The sequence below is a fragment of the Oncorhynchus masou genome, chromosome 23 (genome assembly GCF_036934945.1).
Source record: "Oncorhynchus masou masou isolate Uvic2021 chromosome 23, UVic_Omas_1.1, whole genome shotgun sequence".
Taxonomy (NCBI): Eukaryota; Metazoa; Chordata; class Actinopteri; order Salmoniformes; family Salmonidae; genus Oncorhynchus; species Oncorhynchus masou.
In genome coordinates, this window is record NC_088234.1 from 50,016,364 (window position 1) to 50,039,890 (window position 23,527).

Below are 23,527 nucleotides of genomic sequence, written 5' to 3' on the forward strand. Positions count from 1 at the left end.
GCATAGCAATGATAGGAGAGAACATGACAGAGCCGAGTGACTTGGCGTATAGAGAAAAGAGGAGGGATAAATCTATGAAGATGAGAACAGAGGAGAGAGTCAGCTTTGGCAGAGCGGAGATCCTCCGTGACAGAGTAGAGCAGTCTCAGTTGACTGACCCGTCTTGAAGCCTGACTGATTAGGGTCATGAAGATCATTCTGAGAGAGAACGAGATAGTTGGTCAGAGTCGGCATGCTCAAGTGTTTTGGAAAGAAAAGAAAGGGATTCCGGTTTATAGTTTGAAAGAGGGATCGGTGATGGTTTCTTTTATTTAAAAAAAGAAGTTTGTATTTACCCCCTTTTCCGATCTTGTTTCATCGCTGCAACTCCCCAGCGAGCTCGGGAGGAGAAGGTCGAGTCATGTGTTCTCCAAAACATGACCAGCCAAATCACGCACATTTAACTCGGAAGCCAGCCGCACCAATGTGCCGGAGGAAACACCGCTCACCTGACGACCGAGGTCAGACTGCAAACGCCCAACCCGCCACAGGTGTAGCTAGAGCACTATGAGCCAAGTAAAGCCCACCCCGGCCAAACCCTCCCCTAACCCGCTGGGCCAATTGTGCGCTGCCCTATGGGACTCCCGATCTCGGCCGGTTGTGATACAGCCCAGGTTAACAAACAGATCAACGACCATTTCGAATCCCGCCATACCTTCTCCGCTATGCAATCTGGTTTCTGAGCTGGTCATGGGTGCACCTCAGCCACGCTCAAGGTCCTAAACGATATCATAACCACCATCGATAAAAGACAGTACTGTGCAGCAGTTCATCAACCTGGCCAAGGCTTTCGACTGTCAATCGCAGACTCAATAGCCTTGGTTTCTCAAATGACTGCCTTGCCTGGTTCACCAACTACTTCTCAGACAGAGTTCAATGTGTAAAATCGGAGGGCCTGTTGTCCGGACCTCTGGCAGTCTATGGGGGTGCCGCATGTATACTCAGGCCGACTCTTTTCTCTGTATATATCAATGATGTTGCTCTTGCTGCTGGTGATTCACTGATCCACCTCTATGCAGACAACACCATTCTGTATACTTCTGGCCCTTCTTTGGACACTTTACTAACCTCCAAACGAGCTTCAATGCCATACAACACTTCTTCCGTGGCCTCCAACTGCTCTTCAACTCTAGTAAAACTAAATGCATGCTCTTCAACCGCTCTCTGCCCGCTCCCGCCGGCCCGACTTGCATCACTATTCTGGACGATTCTGACTTGGTATTTGTAGTTGTCCACATATTCTTAGGTATCTGGTGAGACTAAAATCTCCTTCTAAACTCACATCTCCAATCCAAAATTAAAATTCCGCAACAAAGCCTCCTTCACTCATCCTGCCAAACATACCCTCATAAAACAGACTATCCTACCGATCCTAGACTTCAGCTAAGTCATTTAAATAAATAGCCTCCAACAATCTACTCAGCAAATTGGATGTAGTCTATCACAGTGCCATCTGTTTTGTCACTAAATCTCCATATACTACCCACCACTGTGACCTGTATGCTTTTGTTGGCTGGCCCTCGCTACATATCCATTGCCAAACCCACAGGCTCCAGGTCATATATACAAGTCTTTGCTAGATAAAGCCCCGCCATATCTCAGCTCACTGGTTACCATAGCGCCACCCAGCCGTAGCACACGCTCCAGCAGGTATATTTCACTGGCATCCCCAAAGCCAACATCTCCTTTGGCCGCCTTTCCTTGCAGTTTTCTGCTGCCAATGAATGGAACGAACTGCAAAAGTCACTGAAGATGGAGACTTACAGTGGGGCAAAAAAGTATTTAGTCAGCCACAAATTGTGCAAGTTCTCCCACTTAAAAAGATGAGAGATGCCTGTAATATTCATCATAGGTACACTTCAACTATGACAGACAAAATTATTTCAATCCAGAAAATCACATTGTAGGATTTTTAATGAATTTATTTGCAAATTACGGTGGAAAATAAGTATTTGGTCACCTACAAACAAGCAAGATTTCTGGCTCTCACAGACCTGTAACAACTTCCTTAAGAGGCTCCTCTGTCCTCCACTCGTTACCTGTATTAATGGCACCTGTTTCAACTTGTTATCAGTATAAAAGACACCTGTCCACAACCTCAGTCACACTCCAAACTCCACTATGGCCAAGACCAAAGAGCTGTCAAAGGACACCAGAAACAAAATTGTAGACAAAGGGTATTTAACAAAGTATTGAGATAAACTTTTGTTAGTGACCAAATACTTTTTTTCCACAATTATTTGCAAATAAATTCATTAAAAATCCTACAATGTGATTTTCTGAATTTTTTTCCTCATTTTGTCTGTCATAGTTGAAGTGTACCTATGATGAAAATTACAGGCCTCTCATCTTTTTAAGTGGGAGAACTTGCACAATTGATGTCTGACTAAATACTTTTTTTGCCCCACTGTATATCACTGCACCTGTAAATAGCCCACCCAACTGCCTCATCCCCATATTGTTTTTTTTGTTGCTCTTTTGCACCCCAGTATCTGTACTTGCACGTCACCATCTGTACATCTATCACTCAAGTGTTAATGCTAAATTGTTATTATTTCGCCACTATGGCCTATTTATTACCTTACCTCCCTAATCTTGCTACATTTGCACACACACTGTATATATATATACACACATTTCTCTATTGTGTTATTGACTGCACGTTTGTTTATCCCATGTGTAACTGTTGTTTTTAATCGCACTGCTTTGCTTTATCTTGGCCAGGTCACAGTTGTAAATGAGAACTTGTTCTCAACTGGCCTACCAGGTTAAATAAAGGTGCACTCAAATTAAAATACAACTGGAACTATGAACCAGTCCCAGACAATTATACCTCCTACACCAAACTTTAGTTTACACCATGTAGTCGGGCAGGTAGCGTTCTCCTGGCATCCGCCAAACCCAGATTTGTCCGTTGGACTGACCGATGGTGAAGCGTGATTCATCACTCCAGAGAACGCGTTTCCACTGCTCCAGAGTACAATGTTGCAGAGTTTTACACCACTCCAGCTGGCACTTGGCATTGCACATGGTGAGCTTAGGCTCCTGCTCGGCCATGGAAACCCATTTCATGAAGCTCCCGGCGAACAGTTATTGCGCAGACCTTGCTCCTGCTCAGCAGTGAGTGTTCAAATCAAGGACATGTGATTTTTAAGCACTCAGCGGTCCCGTTCTGTGAGCTTGTGTGGCCTACCGCTTTGCGATGTGGCCTCCCACTTTGCAGTTGAGCCATTGTTGCTCCTAGACGTTTCCACGTCACAATAACAGCACTTACAGTTGAGCAAGGCAGCTATAGCAAGGCAGAAATCTGACGAACTGATTTGTTAGAAAGGTGGCATCCCATGAAGGTGCCACGTTGAAAGTCACTGATCTCTTCAGTAAGGCCATTCTATTGCCAATGTTTGTCTATGGAGATTGCAAGGCTGTGTGCTCAATTTTATACAACTGTCAGCAACTTGAGTTGCTGGAATAGCCGAATCCACTAATTTGAAGGGGTGTCCGCATACTTTTGTATATATAGTGTAGTTGGCACTGGACCAAGGTATGGTTGCGCTCTCCCTGGTGCACATCTACATTCAACACCTAGGTGAATTCTGCTGATTTCTCACATAGACACCCTTCTTATATCAGGTTACAGACCAGCTAACTAGGTCGAAGAACCCGAGCGAGTGCAACAATTTTATCAGGCTAGTTATTGGTTTCGTAACAACAGCCACAAGTACCGAGCATTCAGCAGTTCAAAGCAATGATTAAAGGTGTCCCCATGCTTCTGGTCTGAAACAGTTCTTGCATATATTATGACAACATTTGGGTCTTCGGCAAGCGGTTTTTACGGCTGTTCATGCACACTGCATTTTTTCCCCTGAGGCTAGCCGAAGTCCTGTCGCTGAAGTCTACGCCCCTTCGTCTGATTTGTCAACAGTAGGGATTCTTCCATTAAGTGTTTGTCGTCATTCAACAAGAGACGACTTGTTTTCATGCACATTTTTTCTCTTGATAAATACTGCACCACACACTAACATATCCTTGGAAAAATTCATTAGATTTCTTTAGTTATTTTAGATGAATTCAGATTATTTTGAGGAAATGTATACTGGCTACGGCGTCTCGAGGGACGAGTACCTCTGCCGCTTTTTTCTCGTTTTTCAAACAAAGGTCTTTTAAAGGGACTATTCAAGGCACAGATGTTCACTTTGCCTTGCCGAGTTCTGCTAGGAGCAAACCAAACCTAGCATGCAGATGCCTTAAGTAGGCTAATATGTGGAAGGGCAACACTTAGTATAGTCTGGCTAGAGCAATTCTAGTTCTCTTTATTTCTTTGTCATTTACCTCATCCCCTTTCCCTTCTTCCCTCCTCCCCTGCTAAAGCATCACATGTACGATAGGCTGTTACAGCAGCCTTACTGTATTTCCTATTGAACGCCACAACCACATGAAGCCTTTGATTTACTATATGAAATGAATGGCTTCAAAGAAATGAACTGGTATAAAAATAGAGTGGTTGTGTTCTATGGAACACAACAGTTCAAAAGAGAGTAACCTATTACTCTCCCATTCAGAGTGAAGATCTATAGTGTTTATTGGAATCAGCATATCTTCTAACCCTTTTCACAGCAATGAGGGGTGTGGTGTGGTGGTGTTGTGTGTAGGTCTATAAATTACTCTTTCTCCCCGGAGTGAGATAACTGTGTAAACCCTGCTAACAGCCATAATATATGCCTGGCTGGGGATATGGGTCCTTGAGTAGGCCTTTGACCTCCTGAAGCATTTTTAGGCTAAAGAGACTCACTAGCTAAAGTCCCAGCAAGTTCCCAGCACATAACCACCAGATTTATTGAAAGAGGAGCTTCTCACTGAGTTCACAGCTTAAATGTGGTAGATGTCATTACTACAGAGAGATTAGTCTCTGAGCTGTGGGTTCGTGACTCTATGGTAAGGCATGCTAAACTACAACTAAATCACTTCAGCCTATGACATCACATTTCATATGGAGGGTATTTATAAATATGATGCATGGACATTGAGAGGAGAAAAAGAAAGAACATGGGGACTGATTAATGTTAACAAAAATAACCCAAACTTCCTCTCAAATAAGTATCAACTGAGTAACTTGTTAAAACACAACTAGAACAGGCCGTTAAGGACAGAACAAAAACAAACCACAAGGAGTTTCAGGAAGGTGCCTCTATCTACCCCCCCTCCTAATCTTTTCCTTTGTTTATCTTCTCTCCCTCCATACCTTGAAGAAGCTGCCTTTCTTCTCCCTGAGGCTGGGTTGGATGAGTGTGCTTGTTGACATGCTATCCTCCTGTCCTTCGTCGTGCCTGTGTTTGTTTCTGTGGGGGAGGAAAATGTCATTAGCTGGGTTTGTTTCCATACAATTGACAACAGATTTTCATTCAAATCATTTCAAATATGCATTTTCACACCAGCGGGGTGTTTACACCAAACTGACGTGTTGCGGATAAACGGATGCACGTGATGACGTAGTGCATGTAAAGATACCTTAAAAAATACAAGTTTAAAAATAAGTTTCCATCGCAATATCAACTCTACTGGTGGTTTTTGTCTGTAAAAATGTTGTTAAAATAGAGTGTGCCCTATTTAGCCAACAGCTCACAGCTGCAGTGCAGTTATACCCTACATGATGAGAGTACGGACAAAAGAACAAGATTATTTTTAATTGTCAAACGACAGCCAAGCATCGATCATCATGTCACCAGAATAAGACCCTGGATATTTATTGGAAAGCAGCATCAAGCTCATCACCGTGCTCTTTCACCACCCAGTGAAGTTAATCATAACGTATTTCATCTGTAGCCTAATAAATGGCACGCTTTCGAGTCATAGTGGGAGAACCACATAACATCTTATCGCATGACTCCAAGTTTACTTTGATATGATGGTTATTATATCAATATTTCTATTGCGATTTCTCGCACTATTTATTTTAACGACACAAAAAGATTGCACCCTAGCGTATTTTGTTTTGTCGACATTTGGAATGTTTACCGTAAATTTGCTTTTTCCATCAGGCCTGTCCTGAGATTTTAAATCCAGTTAGGCTAGTGTCCGCCCTCCAGTACAGCCCAGTACTGTCTAGTTCAGGCGTCCCCAATTAAATTCAGTTACGAGCCGATTTTTCCAGATATAGTATTTGACAAAACAGAATTATTTCAAACCTTCATTACATTGGGATAGATCACATACAGTACCTTCAGATAGTATTCTTACCTCTAGACTTTTTACACATTTTGACATGTTACAGCCTGAATTTAAAAAGGATTAAATTGAGGTGGGAAAAAGTGTCTACACACAATACCCCATAATGTGAAAGTGGAATTATTTTACACTTAAATGTCTTGCGTCAATAAGTATTCAACCCCTTTGTTAAGGCAAGCCTAAGAAAGTTCAGGAGTAAAAATGTGCTTAACAAGTCATATAATAAGTTGCATGCACTCACTGTGTGCAATAATGTATAACGTGATCGCAAAAGCTCGCAACTGCTGATGATTGAAAGACTGCTCCTGCCTGTCGATGCAATAGCCTACAGTCCTCCTCGATGCGCTCTGCAGATATTGGGAGAACAGCAATACATCACATCCATAGGACATGATCCAATTCTGATTGGAGTTTGATATTGTCATGTGTGATTATTTTAACTTACATTTTTTATTTGTCCTGGGCAAGCGGACATGCATTAATATCGAGGCCTGTATCTGTTGTGCTCCATCATTGCAGAAGAAAATAATTACATGAGCTCCAGTACCATCATGTTTGTGCCTGCTGACTGGTTGCCTTGGTTAGGAGTAAGAACCAGAAGGTTACACTTGCAGCTCTATTATTGCATCGCAGGCTTCTTGTTTTTTCCTTTTTATGATTTGAGTGCAAGAACTGAGCACGAAATCCATCAAAACAAATCCTTTGCTCGAAAGACAAAAAATGCTGGATCGTTCCACCAATTAGGTGCCTTTCACCCTTGGCAGAAAGTGGATGTTTCTGATTCAGGGATAAAGTATATTCAACCAAACTCTGCCCAGGTGTCTTTCTAGGTCTGCTACAAGTTTGAGTAGTGTAACTTGCTGGAAAAAAACCTGTTGATTTCACAACATTTTTACATTGTCATAAAGTGCCACAAATCCAACATAAATCCCCTTCTCACAAGGGAAATGGAAGCGTGTTGTGTGCAACAGGGAGGGATAATTGAACGCAAGCTTAAAAAAAATAGTGTTAAAATATTTCTAGCCTGTCTAAGGGTAAGAGGGTTGACTTATGCTCGACCTGCTCAGTTTTCCACCACAAAACACCAGAAAATGACCAAAGAGTAGAACCAGCTCCTTTAGATGTTCAATGTTTATTTTGGATTTTTTTTAAGGAAAGGTTTCACCATATTAAAAAGAGTTCAGTTCACGTAGATGGTTGTATATATATATATATATATTTTTTTTTTAACCTTAATGTGATTTTGTGATGTCATTTTAAGTAAATAAATCTTCAGGAATTACAATGATGGTGAAAACTTGGGAGAAATGTTTAAATGAAGGAATGCTGAATTTTGGCACTTTAGCAAGTCTTGATTCATATTATAAATTTGATTTATTGAATTTGAATGTTGCCTTTATTAAAAAGGGCACTTCATTTAATATAACAGGCTTTTAAAATGCAATATTTGTGCACAATATCTACCTAAAATATCAAAGGGACGCAAAAGGTACTCATTTAGTAGTAGCAGTAGTAGTAGTAGTAGTAGTAGTAGTAGTAAATGGGTGGAATATGCCATCTGAAAAGACGAAACAAGCCATTCACATGCTAATGTTAAGGTAGGGCTGGAAAATTGCAGTATCTTTATGTCCCTTCTCTATGCGAGGGCAGCCTCGTCATAAAGTATTGTGGTTAACCAATTGTGAACGAGTAAACTCCAAATACTGGCCAGCACACAGTTTAAGACATGACACATCTGAGACTGGACTGTACATAGAGGAGCAGACGATCTGAACTATCCCTCCAAGATCCAAGTCTACTTATAAATAATATTCAGGGTGATTTGAACATACGGAACCTGCTATTCTCTCTATCGGAGAGAGGGGAAAAACTATTACCTAAGTAATTAACTGCCAGTCTTAGCACACTTCTTAAATTCCTTACCTCAAGTTATACTAGGACTTCAACAAAGCTCAACCGTAATATTGTGTGCCCTCAACATCTCACACTCAACATGACAACTCGTCAAGACAAGCTTGATCTGTCCGCCTGTGTTTTCTGGAACATCGCTTCAGGGAAAACGTTGTACTTTCTGATGATTTTTCTCCCCTCTCGGTTACCAGCTACCGACTCATTAGATTGGTGAGAGTCAACTTCTTATGGCTGGGGGCAGTATTGAGTAGCTTGGATGAATAAGGTGCCCAGAGTAAACGGCCTGCTACTCAGTCCCAGTTGCTAATATATGCATATTCGTATATTTGGATAGAAAACACTCTGAAGTTTCTAAAACTGTTTGAATAATGTCTGTGAGTATAACAGAACTCATAAGTGGGAAATCTGAGGTTGGTCATTTTTCAACTCATTCCCTATTGAAGATAGTGGAATATTGGTCATGTTACAATTCCTAAGGCTTCCACTAGATGTCAACAGTCTTTAGAACCTTGTTTGATGCTTCTACTGTAAAGTTGGGGCGAATGAGAGGGGAATGAGGAGAAGAGTATATAATGGTCCATGTATAACACTTGTATTTTCATCAACATTTATAATGAGTATTTCTGTAAATTGATGTGGTTCTCTGTAAATTCACCGGATGTTTTTGGAACGACTGAACATAATGCGCCAATGTACACTGAGATTGTTTTATATAAATATGAACAAAACATACATGTATTGTGTAACATGAAGTCCTATGAGTGTCATCTGATTTAGATCAAAGGTTAGTGATTCATTTTCTCTATTTCTGATTTTTGTGACTCCTCTCTTTGGCTGGAAAAATGGCTGCGTTTCTGTGACTTGGCTCTGACCGAACATAATAGTTTGTGGTACTTTCACCGTAAAGCCTATTTGAAATCGGACACTGTGGTGGGATTAACAAGATGCATATCTTTAAAATGGTGTGAAATACTTGTATGTCTGAGGAATTTTAATTATGAGATTTGTTGTTTTGAATTTGCCGCCCTGCACTTTCACTGGCTGTTCTCACTAACGGGATCGATATGACCTCAGCCATAAGACGTTTTAAAGGGTGGCAGCAGTCCTGCACATTGTTTAAGAATGAATTGATCTGTGATCTTTTGCAAAGCTTTGTTATAGCATTCCCTGGGATCTACCATCTTCTGCTCAGACGTACTGTGATTTTAGGGGAATGGTGCATGGTACATTATTTTGTTATGGTTACTGTCTTTTTTAGCTGATGACTATGGATCTCATGGCAGGAGAAATATGTGTTTATTTTCCACAGAATCCACTACCGGAGCAAAACTCCCAGGCACGTGTAGCTTGCCTTGGGGCTAATCTGGGTGCTGAGTGTCTGCGTTGGCAGGAATCATCTTGTCCTGCTCAAACCACAGGATGCATTCATTTTAACAGAGCCACTGCAGGGCTGCTCTGTGAGCCTAAAATTGTGAGAGCATCTATGAACTTCAGTGCTATGGAAATGGTACTGCTCTATGGCCCTCCCACTATAATCATGACTCTTTCAATAACAATCTTCTGCTTCTGTTGTGGATGCATGTACATGTAGGCACACAGGGCTGTGGCTCTCAAAACTGTTAGAACCCTTCTATTTCTTCATGTTTTCACTCTAGCTGATGCCAATAATCTACAGAGCAACCTGCATACTATTACTAGAGCAAACTGTCTTTTCACTTGACTCGTCAAGGGTGTATGAAGCGTATATCGGGGCGGCAGGGTGGCCTAGTGGTTAGAGCGTTGGACTAGTAACTGAAAGGTTGCAAGTTCAAATCGCCGAGCTGATAAGTTACAAATCTGTCGTTCTGCCCCTGTTCCTAGGCGGTCATTGAAAATAAGAATTTGTTCTTAACTGACTTGCCTAGTTAAAGGTAAAATAAAAAAAATAAAAAATATCACAATTATACTGTTTAGCATTGTACCACCATTCATCAGCCCAATTGTCGATATCAGGTATTCCCAGACTGGGGTACGCCAAATAAAAATGTGATTCACAAGTTTTTTTAAATACCAAAAAATTGTAATAAATAATTTCACATTTTCAAACAGTCCATTTAGTAGGGCCCGTGTCCATAGAGACACATAGTACTGCCACTACCAGCATTACGACACCTTCACCTGTCGATGACACAAGTTGTTCTGCTTGCATGAGCACATCCAAAGCTAGCATCAGTAATTCTACATTTGTTGTTAGCTCAGCTAGCATGGACACTGACAGTTGTGAATCTGATGCAGCCAAACAGCTACTACTACTTATATTGGGAGAAGTGTACTTATTTTCCACCATAATTTGAAAATAAATTCATTAAAAAAACCCTACAATGTGATTTACTGGATTTTTCTCTAATTTTGTCTGTCATAGTTGAAGTGTACCTATGATGAAAATTACAGGCCTCATCTTTTTAAGTGGGAGAACTTGCACAATTGGTGGCTGACTAAATACTTTTTTGCCCCACTGTATGTTCGTTACGTTTATGGGGGGTCAATTAAGGAAGACACCCTCTTCTGCAAACCACTGGGAACCAGGACAACAGGAGAGGATATTTTTTAAAGTACTGGACAGCTTTGTGACATCAAATGGAATTCAGTGGTCAAAATGTGTTGGTATCTGTACTTATGGCGCAAAAGCCATGACAGGTAGACATAGTGGAGTGGTAACGCATGCACACACAGTTGCTCCCGACGCCACATGTGTACACTGCAGCATCCATCGAGAGGCTCTTGCTGCCAAGGGAACACCTGACAGATTGAAATACGTTTTGCACACTACAGTGAAAATAGTTAACTTTGTTAAAGCAAGGCTTCCTGAACTCTTGTGTATTTTCTAAATCGTGCAATGATATGGGCAGCGACCATGAAACGCTTTTACAACATACATAAGTGTGCTGGTTATCAAGGGGCAAAGTATTGACACTTTGTTAATTGAGAGACGAGCTAAAGGTTATTTTTACTGACAATTTTCACTTGTCTGACCGCTTGCATGATGAGTTTCACACGACTGGCCTATCTGATGTTTTTTTCTTGCCTGAATGATCTGAATCTAAGATTATACAGAGACTCTCCGCAACTAAACTCAGCAAAAAAAAGAAACGTCCCTTTTTCTGGTCCCTGTTTTTCAAAGATCATTCGTAAAATTCCAAATAACTTCAAAAATCTTCAGTGTAAAGGATTTAAACACTGTTTCCCCATGCTTGCCCAATGAACCATAAACAATTAAGGAACATGCACCTGTGGAACGGTCATTAAAATACTAACAGCTTACAGACTTACAGTAGGCAATTAAGGCCACAGTTATGAAAACTTAGGACACTAAAGAGGCCTTTCTACTGACTCTGAAAAAGACCAAAAGAAAGATACCCAGGATCCCTGCGTGAACGTGCCTTAGGCATGCTGCAAGGAGGCATGAGGACTGCAGATGTAGCCAGGGCAATAAATTGCGATGTCTGTACTGTGAGACGCCTAAGACAGCGCTACAGGTTGACAGGACAGACCGCTGATCGTCCTCGCAGTGGCAGACCACGTTTAACACCTGCACAGGATCGGTACATCCAAACATCACACCTGCGGGACAGGTACAGGATGGCAACAACAACTGCCCAAGTTACACCAGGAACGCACAATCACTTCATCAGTGCTCAGACTGTCCGCAATACTCCGAGAGGCTGGACTGAGGGCTTGTAAGCCTGTTGTAAGGCAGGTCCTCACCGGTAACAACATTGCCTATGGACACAAACCCACTGTCGCTGAACCACAGGACTGGCAAAAACTGCTCTTCATTGATGAGTCGCGATTTTGTCTCACCACAGGTGATTGTCGGATTTGCGTTTATCGTTGAAGGAATGAACGTTACACCGAGGCCTGTACTCTGGAGCGGGATCGATTTGGAGGTGGAAGGTCCGTCATGGTCTGGGGCGGTGTGTCACAGCATCATCGGACTGAGCTTGTTGTCATTGCAGGCAACCTCAACGCTGTGTGTTACAGGGAAGACATCCTCCTTCAGATACGGACTTGCTTTTGATTTGGAACCCCTTTGTTCAGGGGCACATTTTTCCATTTCTGTTAGTCACATGTCTGTGGAACTTGTTCAGTTTGTGTCTCAGTTGTTGAATCTTGCTATGTTCATACAAATATTTACACGTTAAGTTTGCTGAAAATAAACAGTTGACAGTGAGAGGACGTTTGTTTTTTTGCTGAGTTTATATTCAGTGTGGGACAAAATTGAGGCTATGATTAAGAAGCTGGAGCTCTTCTCTGTCTGCATTAACAAGGACAACACAGGTCTTTCCATCATTGTATGATGTGTGCGCAAATTAACTCACGCTTACGGACAATGTCAAATGTGATATAGCGAAGCACCGGAGTGAGTTGTGTGCGCAATTACGCAGGTACTTTCCCAAAACTGGATTCGTTATCCCCTTCATGCCCTGCCTCCAGTCCACTTACGGTTATCTGAACAAGAGAGCCTCATCAAAAGTTCAACAAGCGGTTCTGTGAAAATGTCATTTAAAATCAAAAGCCACCACCAGATTTCTGGATTGGGCTACGGTCAGAGTATCCTGCCTTGGCAAATCACACTGTTAAGATACTCCTCAAACTTAGATTTCTCTGTCCATAACACTTCTTTCCAATCTTCCTCTGTCCCGTGTCTGTTATTTTGCCCATCTTAATCTTTTATTGCCCTTTGCAACCACAGTACCTATGTGAGAGTGGATTCTTGGCCCTCACTAGCATGAAAGCTAAATACAGGCACAGACTGTGTGGAAAATTATTTAAGAAAGACTCTCTCCAATACAACCCAACACTGCAGAGTTATGAGCATCCTTTCAAGCACACAGTTCTCATTAACCTGTGGAGTTATAAAACCTTATTTGTTAATCAAAAATGGTGAATGTAAGTTGTTTAAATAAAGAGCAAAATGATTTATTATTATTAGTGCCCTGGACCTATAAGAGCTTATTGTCACTTCAAGAGCCGAGTTGTGACAAAAACCCACTCATTCTTATGTTTAATAAATGTATCGTATAATGTGTGGGGCAGGCTTACAATGATGGCAAAAAACAACATGAGAGTGCGCTGACCCTGATACTGGAGGGGGTACGCAGCTGGAGGTTGAATGTTTGAAGGGGTACGGGACTATAAAAAGTTTGGGAACCGCTAGTCTATATGATCCGTAATGGGGTTGTGCGGATCTGGCCATACTCGTAATCGTATCCGTAAATTGACAGTTGATAGTCGGATCAGATAATACTCATAATCTGAAAAACATACGTGTTTTAAAATGCCTTAAATGTCCGCGCACGTTTGTAGAAAGCACAACATCTGCAGATCAAGAGTCTAGAGTATGAGTGTGTTCTTAAAACATGCAGATTAGTTAGTGGTCACTCAGTCAGAATGCACATCTGTGTTCTATTTTTTATCTATTTTGTTTAGTCTTTTTCATTTACGTTTTGTCTGTATCCTTGCTTCCATATCACCCTTCCTGTCTCACTATCCCCCACTTGGTTGGATCCCTGACTGGGTGGCCCCACACCAGTCCACCCACCTGGCTGCTTCCTCTGATCAAACCACCATACTCAGGGATCCATCCATTCTCCATCCACTCTGATGTCCTACCATGTGATTCCTCCACCTTTCCTCCTGGCTGTCACTGGATTCAATGTTTTACTGTTGAAATATTACATTTATCCCCCATTTATCTGTTTATGGTTTAGTTTATTATAATTTTTCGCTAGGCGTTTATTGTCTTGGCATTTCAGTATAAATATGCATTTTTTTTAAAGAATGCCTTCTACAGGAATGCCAAGACAAAGGCTTTCTAAATCAAGAAGCTCATCCTTCCATTTTCTTTAATAGTATGCCTGCCTTGATGGGAAAAGTAAGCACCACAATTAAAGGGGAGGCCATCATACCCTTAATTTTTCTGCCAGTCAGACTGACCAAACAGGTCGCCTACGATAATGTATCCAATGCATCGGCTGGACCGGAGGCGGAAATGAAACTAGCGCACAGTTCATGTCCTGTCGTAAACATTAGCCTACCACCAGACACAAAATTGGTAGCAAGTCAGGTTTTTTTTACCTTTATTTAACCAGGCAAGTCAGTTAAGAACAAATTCTTATTTTCAATGACGGCCTAGGAACAGTGGGTTAACTGCCTGTTCAGGGGCAGAACGACAGATTTGTACCTTGTCAGCTCGGGGGGTTTGAACTTGCAACCTTCCGGTTACTAGTCCAACGCTCTAACCATTAGCCTCCCAAGAGAATCCAACATCCTCTCCAGACCTTGTGCTGTTGCTCCAAGGTCGGGGGATTACCAAGACTAGTCATAACCTAACCTTGAGACAGAACTCAACCAAAACAGACATCTCAATGATAAAGACTCACAGCACAAAAGCAAATGCACACAGTTGGTGCTGTGCCTTTCCTTTATCACCGAGGTCTATTTTGGTTTTCACTGCTGTGGTTGAGTTCGGTCTCAATTCTACAACATTAAAGATATCTTGTGTAACTCTATAAATGGACATTGCATACATGTTAAACATTTGACAATATTGTCTTTTGATTATACCTTGTGTTGATGTTATGAGCTTATTTTGTATTTTTGAAGTAATTGTGACTGAACAAGTTAAATATTTCATGTAAAATATTTAGGAAGAATAAGAAAATGGAATAATGAACAACATGTCAGCGATATGGTTGATAATATGATAGTGTGTGTTGATGCTGTCTTTTCTTCATCGTTGAGATGTACAGTGCCTGCAGAAATAATTCACACCTAGACTTTTTCCACATTTTGTTGCATTACTGCCTGGGAAAAAATGGATTGAATTTAGATGTTTTTTTTCACTATAGCCTACACACAATACCCGATAATATCAAAGTGGAATAACTTGTTAATTTTTTTTACAAATGAATTAAATGGACTGATTACACTTTGGATGGTGTATCAATACAGTTGCCGGAGAGGAAGGAAACTATTCAGGAATTTCACCATGAGGCTAATGGAAGGATGGATCAACAACATTGTTGTTACTCCACAATTCTAATCTAATTGACAAAGTGAAAAGGAAACTTGTACAGAATAAAAATACATATTCCAAAACATGCATCCTGTTTGTAATAAAGTACTAAAGTAAAACAGCAAAAAATGTGACAAAGCAATTCACTTTTTATTCTGAATACGAAGTGTTATGTTTGGGGCATATCCAATACAACACATTACTGAGTACCACTCTCCATATTTTCAAGCATAGGGATGGCTGCATTATTTTTTTTTTTTAGTAATTTAGCAGACGCTCTTATCTAGACAGATTTTTAACCTAGACGGCTCTGGGGATTCGATCCAGCGTCTTTTCGGTTACTGGCCCAATGCCTAAGCTACCTACCACCCATGTTATGGATATGCTTGTAATCCTTAAGGGCTGGGGAGTTTATCAGGATAAAAATATAAACCAAATGGAGCTAAGCACAGGCAAAAATCCTAGAGGAAAACCTGGTTCAGTCTGCTTTCCACCAGACACTGGGAGATAAAATTGACCTTTCAACAGGACAATAACCTAAAACACAAGGCCAAATCTACACTGGAGTTGCTTACCAAGAAGAATACTATCATTATGTGATTATGTGATCTTGCAGACATTAATTCAGAGTTGACCTAACTAGACGAGCACCATTCTCCACTCATCACTGAAATTCAACAGTGTAGTCTTTTCCTTCAGAAACTGAAAGAGTAGACGCAAAAGCTTAGGATTTTTAGCTATCGGGAAGAGCATCCCATGTAACACCCTAAAATCTCAACTCCCGCCACCCCTCTTCTCCCCACACCCCAACAACACATACCCAAAACTAAATGTGAACAGACTGGTTTTCTTGCTCTGATAGCAACATATTTCCTGCACTGGCACATCTCCAGTAATATTCAGTTGGGGCAAGCAGACAGATGTGAGGTGAAAGACCACAGGTTTATGAGCTGTGAGTGTTGTCACGGCTTGTTATGGTAGGCTTTAAACCAAACTCCGTATGACAGCATTTATGGCTACTATTTTCACAAGTTGAAACGTTCTTCCTCTCTCAGGGCTGAATCCTAACTTGAGAAACTCCAACTCTTGACCGTGTGTTTTGTAAAGTATATCTTAGGGTGTGTGGTTGGAGTCTCAAGTGATGACAAACACACTTTTCTATTGGTGATCTGCACACAAACACAGCAGACTGATTGGGGGGGGATCTGCTAGACAAAGGAAAGAAAGCTACAGCCAGTTACACTATGGTGATAGGGAGAAATACTGTCATAGAGGGTAATATGGGGCTGAGTGTGCCTTTTTATGTGGCCTGTTTTGGGGAAGAGATAACCACTAATAACTGTTCCAGGGGCAGATATGTCAGAATGTTATAGGGCAACAGTGACAGGAACAATGTGTGGAGACAGCTGGCTATGTTATGCAGTTGGGCAATTCCACAGTAATGGATTTACTCACATTTTTCACTTTAAAAATCTATACCAAAACAAAAAACATACAACTCTATGCACAATGACTACTTTGAACAAATTACAAAAAAACATTTGCTGGAAAAACTGCAGATGCAAAGTCTCTGTGCAGATACAAAGTTTGGAACCCGTAATTATGTTACCAAACTTTATGTTTTTGTAAAATGTTCAGTGCATTCCAATATTTGAAACGTTATGTACTTGCCTTGCCATTGGCCAACTGAGGAAACCCGAGAGCATACACTTTGGCTCACACAATCTGCTCCTAAGCTACACTGTAACCTTGACAACACATGATTTAAAACAAATTGCCCATGCAGGGAGCTTTGAACACAGGGAACCTGCTAGTCTCTAAAGGAGAGAGGGTAAACAAAACTATTTTCTAAGTAACAAACAGCCAGTCTTAGCACACTTCTTAAATTCCTAACCGGTGACGAAAGTTCTACAAAACAACACCAGTCTGTTTTTCCCCCAAAGCTATGCTTAAGCATATTAACATATTTTAGGGCAGACTGGAAAACTGGCACCTTGGCAAGTATGTAATTGGCAAAAAAAAGTTACTTTTTTGCAGAGAAAGTGAGAGGTTTGAGAAGATTGTGGAAAAATAATGAACAGGTTCAGTCTAGTTTGGAAATCTATAGGGTGACAGCTACCAACTCTGGATAAAAAAAATGTAATCAGAAACTGTAATAGTTAAACACTAGAACAGAAGTAACCTCTAAAAATTGAACCGCTCCTTAGATCACATATTCAAGTGAAGGTCTATCTGTGACTCCCTCTTATGACTCACCCAGCTGAACAGAAAGCTAACCTTCCAGTACTGAGTCACAATGAGCTTTGTTCCACCTGTATAACTCCTTTGTATTCTCTATACTTTCTCTGAATTCACAGGGTGAAATAACACACCGCTGATCACTTAGGGGCAATTTAGAGGGTGATGAGAGCATAAATTGGGATAATTACACAATATTGATATTCTATTTATATTATTAGTAAAAGTTGGTTATAGCCTTCTGAGGGCTATGTCTTCGTATATCTTATCAGGCCCACTAGAGTAGGCTTACTTCAATATTCCAATGTACAGTTTACACTTGATTGCAGCACACCTTGCTTAACAACACACAATATTCCCCTGTTGCCTTGCTTGGCAAGCATTTTGAACTTTGCTTAGGGCCTATACTGTAGCACATTAATGACAGTCCATACTGTGAATTGCACAGCATTGCAAACGTCTTCTACTTCTTTACATTTTGTGTTAAAGTGGGATTCAAATAGATTTAATTTAAATTTTTTGTCAACAATCAACAGAAGATACTCTGTCAGAGTGAAAAAAAAAATATGAATCTTTAAATTGTAGATTTTTTATATCTAAAACATTGTTGTTGCATAAGTATTCAGCTCCCTGAGTCAATACATGTTAGACACACCTTTGCTATCATTTACAGCTGTGAATATTTGAGTAAGTCTATAAGAGCTTTACACACCTGGATTGTGCAATTTGCTCATTACAATTTAATTTTTTTTTTAAGTCAAGCTCTGTCATTATGTTGGAGGAACATGGCTAGACAGCAATGTGTTTGACCCAAACATAAGACTTTGCATTTAGGCCAAAAAGTGTATTCAATTGCAGTATTACTTTAGTGCCTTGGTGCATACAAGATGCATGTTTTGGAGTAATATCCCTGAGCAGTTTCATACCTGTCCTGAAGCTCAGAAGGATGACACTCTCTTTGATCTGTCTGGGTGGTTTAATAAATCATCCACAGTAGGGCTGGGCGATACGACGATATATATCGGGTGACGATAGAAAAACGTCTATCGTTTCTTATTATGCTCCATCGCTCATTTCGTTGCATCGCAAATCACTCTTTACGGCAATATCTTTAGTCAATTAGACGACACGTTGTGTTCTTCCACATGGCAATTTGCAAAAAAAACTAAAGGTGGAGAGTGAAAGTGACACAGAGCACGAGACACGGAGCTCATACCTAAAAGAGGAGCTACTTTCGTCGCATGGATGTGGTTTGAGTATGAAAAGTCTGACAGACAAGAAAGTCGTCCTCTGCTAAATATGCCGCAGGCCGGTCCCGACAACTGGTTCAAACACCCCTAACCTCTTTACCACCTACGCAAGAAATCATGTCAAACAATACGGAGATATTCTACGGATGAGACCCCAAAAAGTACAGTTGCGTGCTCAAAACAAACCCCAGACTCAGACGTTGCAAGAGGCTTTGGCCCGCGGCACACCATATGGCAAAGAATCAAAGATGGAAAGAGATAACAGCTGCCGTTACAACTTACATCTGCAAAGACATGGCCCCAATTTACAGGGCCGAGAAACAGGGATTTAATGAGTTGGTACTAACACTTGCCCCAAGGTACCACATGCAAATTGATATACAGTCGTGGCCAAAAGTTGAGAATGACACAAATATAAATTTTCACAAAGTCTGTTGCCTCAGTTTTAGATATTTTTGTCAGATGTTACTATGGAATACTGAAGTATAATTATAAGAATTTTATAAGTGTCAATGGCTTTAATTGACAGTTACATAAAGTTGATGCAAAGAGTCAATATCCGCCCTGGCATGCTGTCAATTAACTTCTGGGCCACATCCTGACTGATGCCAGCCCATTCATGCATAGTCAATGCATGGAGTTTGTTAGAATTTGTGGGGTTTTGCTTGATTCAAAGCACCACCTTCCTTTTGAAGCTTCCAGTCTGTTTTTCTAACTCAATCAGCATGACAGAGTGATCTCCAGCCTTGTCCTCGTCAACATTCACACCTGTGTTAATGAGAGAATCACTGACATGATGTCAGCTGGTCCTTTTGTGGCAGGGCTGAAATGCAGTGAAAATGTTTTTTTTTTTGTCATTCAGTTCATTTGCATGGCAAAGAGGGACTTTGCAATTAATTGCAATTCATCTGATCACTCTTCATAACATTCAGGAGTATATGCAAATTGCCATCATACAAACTGAAGCAGCAGACTTTGTGAAAACTAATATTTGTGTAATTCTCAAAACTTTTGGCAACAACCACTCCACAAATTTCTTGTTACAAACTATAGTTTTGACAAATTGGTTAGGACATCTACTTTGTGCATGACACAAGTAATTTTCCCAACAATTGTTTACAGGCAGATTATTTCACTTATTCTCTGTATCACAATTCCAGTGGGTCAGAAGTTTATATACACGAAGTTGACTGTGCCTTTAAACTACTTGGAAAATTCCAGAAAATAATGTTATGGTTTTAGAAGCTTCTGATAGGCTAATTGACATCATTTGAGTCAATTGGAGGTGTACATGTAGATGTATTTCAAGGCCTACTTTCAAACTCAGTGCCTCTTTGCTTGACATCATGGGGAAATCAAAAGAAATCAGCCAAGACCTCAGAAAATAAATTGTAGACCTCCACAAGTCTGGTTCATCCTTGGGAGCAATTTCCAAATGCCTGAAGGCACCACGTTCATCTGTACAAACAATAGTACGAAAGGATAAACACCATTGGGCAACACAGCCGTCATACCCCTCAGGAAGGAGACGCGTTCTGTCTCCTAGAGATGAATGTACTTTGGTGCGAAAGGTGCAAATCAATCCCAGAACAGCAGCAAAGGACCTTGTGAAGATGCTGGAGGAAACAGGTACAAAAGTATCTATTATCCACAGTAAAACAAGTCCTATATCGACATGACCTGAAAGGCCTCTCAGCAAGGAAGAAACCACTGCTCCAAAATCACCATAAAAAAAGCCACACTACGGTTTGGAACTGCACATGGGGACAAAGACCGTAATTTTTGGAGAAATGTCCTCTGTGCTGATGAAACAAAAATAGAACTGGTTGGCCATAATGACCATTGTTATGTTTGGAGGAAAAAGGGGGACGCTTGCAAGCTGAAGAATCCCATCCCAACCTTGAAGAATGGGGGTGGCAGCATCAAGGGACTGGTGCACCTCACAAAGTAGATGGCATCACGAGGGAGGAAAAGTATGTGGATATATTGAAGCAACATCTCAAGACATCAGTCTGGCAGTTAAAGCTTGGTCGCAAATGGGTCTTCCAAATGGACAATGACCCCAAGCATCCTTCCAAAGTTGTGGCAAAATGACTTAAGGACAACAAAGTCAAGGTATTGGAGTGGCCATTACAAAGCCCTGACCGCAATCCTACAGAACATTTGTGGGCCGAACTGAAAAATAGTGTGCAAGCAAGGAGGCCTACAAACCTGACTCAGTTACACCAGCTCTGTCAGGAGGAATGGGCCAAGATTCACCCAACAAATTGTGGGAAGCTTGTGGAAGGCTTCACGAAACATTTGACCCAAGTTAAACCATTTAAAGGCAGTGCTACCTGAAAACCAATGTGGTATGTAAACTTCTGATCCACTGGGAATGTGACGAAAGACATAAAAGCTGAAATATATATCACTCTCTACTATTATTCTGACATTTCACATTCTTAAAATAAAGTGGTGATCCTAACTGACCTAAGACGAGGATTAAATGTCAGGAATTGTGAAAAACTGAGTTTAAATGTATTTGGTTAGTGTACATGTAAACTTCTGACTTCAACTGTATGATGTTTTAATGCCAAAATAACATACAAAACAGGCAAGCCCTCAAAAATATATTTTAGGCCTATATTTATTTTGTTTGCAACTATAGTTGAAATGTTTTCTATTTACCTTTTATACATTGATATTTTATATTTTGTTACATGCTACATTGAAAATTTGCCCAAAGGTTCTAAATAAAAGGAAAAGTTATCAAATGAGTAAGTACCTTTTATTTGTTGAGTATAATTCAACATGTAATACGAAAACAGCCTTTACATGGTCATTTTATATAAATTATTTATTAATTGAATTCACAGAATGTGCTAAATCATGATATGTATCATTATCGGGATATGAGATTTTGGCCATATCGCCACCCAGCACTAATCCACAGGATAATTATTAAACTGACCATGCTTAAAGATATATTCAATGTCTGATTTGTTATTGTTAGCCACCTACCAATCACCGCCCTTCTTTATGAGGCTTTCAAAAAGCTCCCTGGTCTTTGTAGTCGAATGTGTGCTTGAAATTCAATAATTGACTGAGTGACATTACATATGTTGCATGTATGGGGGACAGAGGAAGGTTTAGTCATTAATAAAAAAATCATGTCAACCATGTCAGTCATTTTTCTTCCGCTTTTACATTAGAGTATTTTGTGTAGATTGTTGACAATTAAATACATTTTAATACCACTTTGTAACACAATCAAATGTAAAGACATCCAAGGGGTCTGAAAGTAACTGTATTTGAGCACATGAAGTTGGCCCACAGTTCAGTTTACAGTTACAATATCTCTGTCCCTGACCGGAGTGTCTCAGCGCTCACGACACTGCATCTCTCTATCGAAGCTAAAACAGGCAATAAATAGGTGGTGAATAACCACATCCTAGCCATTTTGGAATTACAAGAAAATAGCTTTAAAACTGCTCAATTCTAACTCCGCCTCATTGCAAAATGTGTCGAATAGCATGAAATTCGCTTTCAAAATAGCATGAGATTAGCTGGGGGGGGGGGAGGGGGGCTTGCTCGGCCTCGCTCCAGTGTCCTAGCCTACAACTTCAATAAACCATTAAAACATATAAACACACTTTCACGCCATTTCGTAAGTGTCTCGAGCGACAAGTGTAACTTAGTACAGTAGCGGAGGAAATATTCATTTTCCATTCCTCAGAGAGGGATACGTGATGGAGGATTGTCAGGGACAATACTGGCAAACAAATACAGTAGGACCTATTACTGTCAAAACATGCACTTTTACACTGGCAAACAGGCTTGCTAGCATGGAAATTGAGAAATAATATGAGAAAAAAAGTTGTGTGAGCTGAACCCTATTTGTCAACACACTGAAAACTTACCTCTTTCATAGGTGCACGCCCAGTCGGCAGAATTGAGCTCCTAAACCGACAACCCTGCTGTATGTAGGCTTATATAATAGCCTATCATTATGTAGTAAAATATAAATGAAAAGTTATTTCTGTGTCATTGAAATTACGGTGTAGTTCATCGTAGAAAGTTGGGCTCCGCTCCTTTCCCGAGTCGGCTCCGTCCAAGATTTGCCCTTAGTGCCTTTCAATTTTCTTTCCTTCATCCACGGCGCAAACGACCTCCTCGGGCATCAACGTCTGGAGAACAAAACAAAAGCCTGACGGAGTTGCAGGATAAGGAGTTTTGTATGTTAATTTGCAAACGCTATTTCTGCGCATGTGCATGTTTCTTTTTTTACGTGGCTGTTGTACTTAGTGCTCCGCTGCCGCCCACGTACTTGATTGCCTTTGTCTCATCAAAGAACTTCATGTTGTAGAAAACTGTTCGAACTATTGCCTTCCCTCAGTAAGCTACTAAGCAAAAGTGCGATTTCCTACAAACTTGATGTTGTCCACAAAACTGTTTTTAGCTATTGCAATCCATGCCTCATTAAGCATAAGAACGATTTCATGTTCTTTTTTTCATGAGGGGATAAGTTATTCACATGTTTTACACAAAATACATTATCAACATGTTCGTACAAACAGTTCTCAGCATTGTAAACATAAGCACGAATCAAACAGGCAGTCTACAACTATAACGATTAGCCTACATCATCAGACAAAACGATGATTGTTTTTGCCCAGTGTAAGGAATGTGTTTTGCTTGTGCAACTGCAATATGCGTTACAACAGACAGAAAGAGAAGGTTGTAACTTCATTAAAAAAAACGGAACAAAAATATCAACGCAACATGTAAAGTGTTGGTCCCGTGAGATGAAATTAAAGATCCCAGAAAT

At 40.6% G+C, this 23,527-nt stretch overlaps 1 protein-coding gene across 1 annotated transcript in view; it reads right to left on the reverse strand.

Annotated features, from left to right (window-relative positions):
* The window catches only part of rin2a (Ras and Rab interactor 2a), a 71,589-nt gene extending 48,632 nt beyond the window's left edge, over positions 1-22,957 (reverse strand). Inside the window, exons 1-2 of the mRNA XM_064932419.1 lie at positions 22,620-22,957; positions 5,279-5,375 (exon numbers count right to left, since the gene is read on the reverse strand). Coding sequence (XP_064788491.1) covers positions 5,279-5,338 — 60 coding nt within the window. The 5' untranslated portion in view covers positions 5,339-5,375; positions 22,620-22,957. The remainder of the gene's footprint in view (positions 1-5,278; positions 5,376-22,619) is intronic.
* Positions 22,958-23,527: the final 570 nt, after the last annotated feature.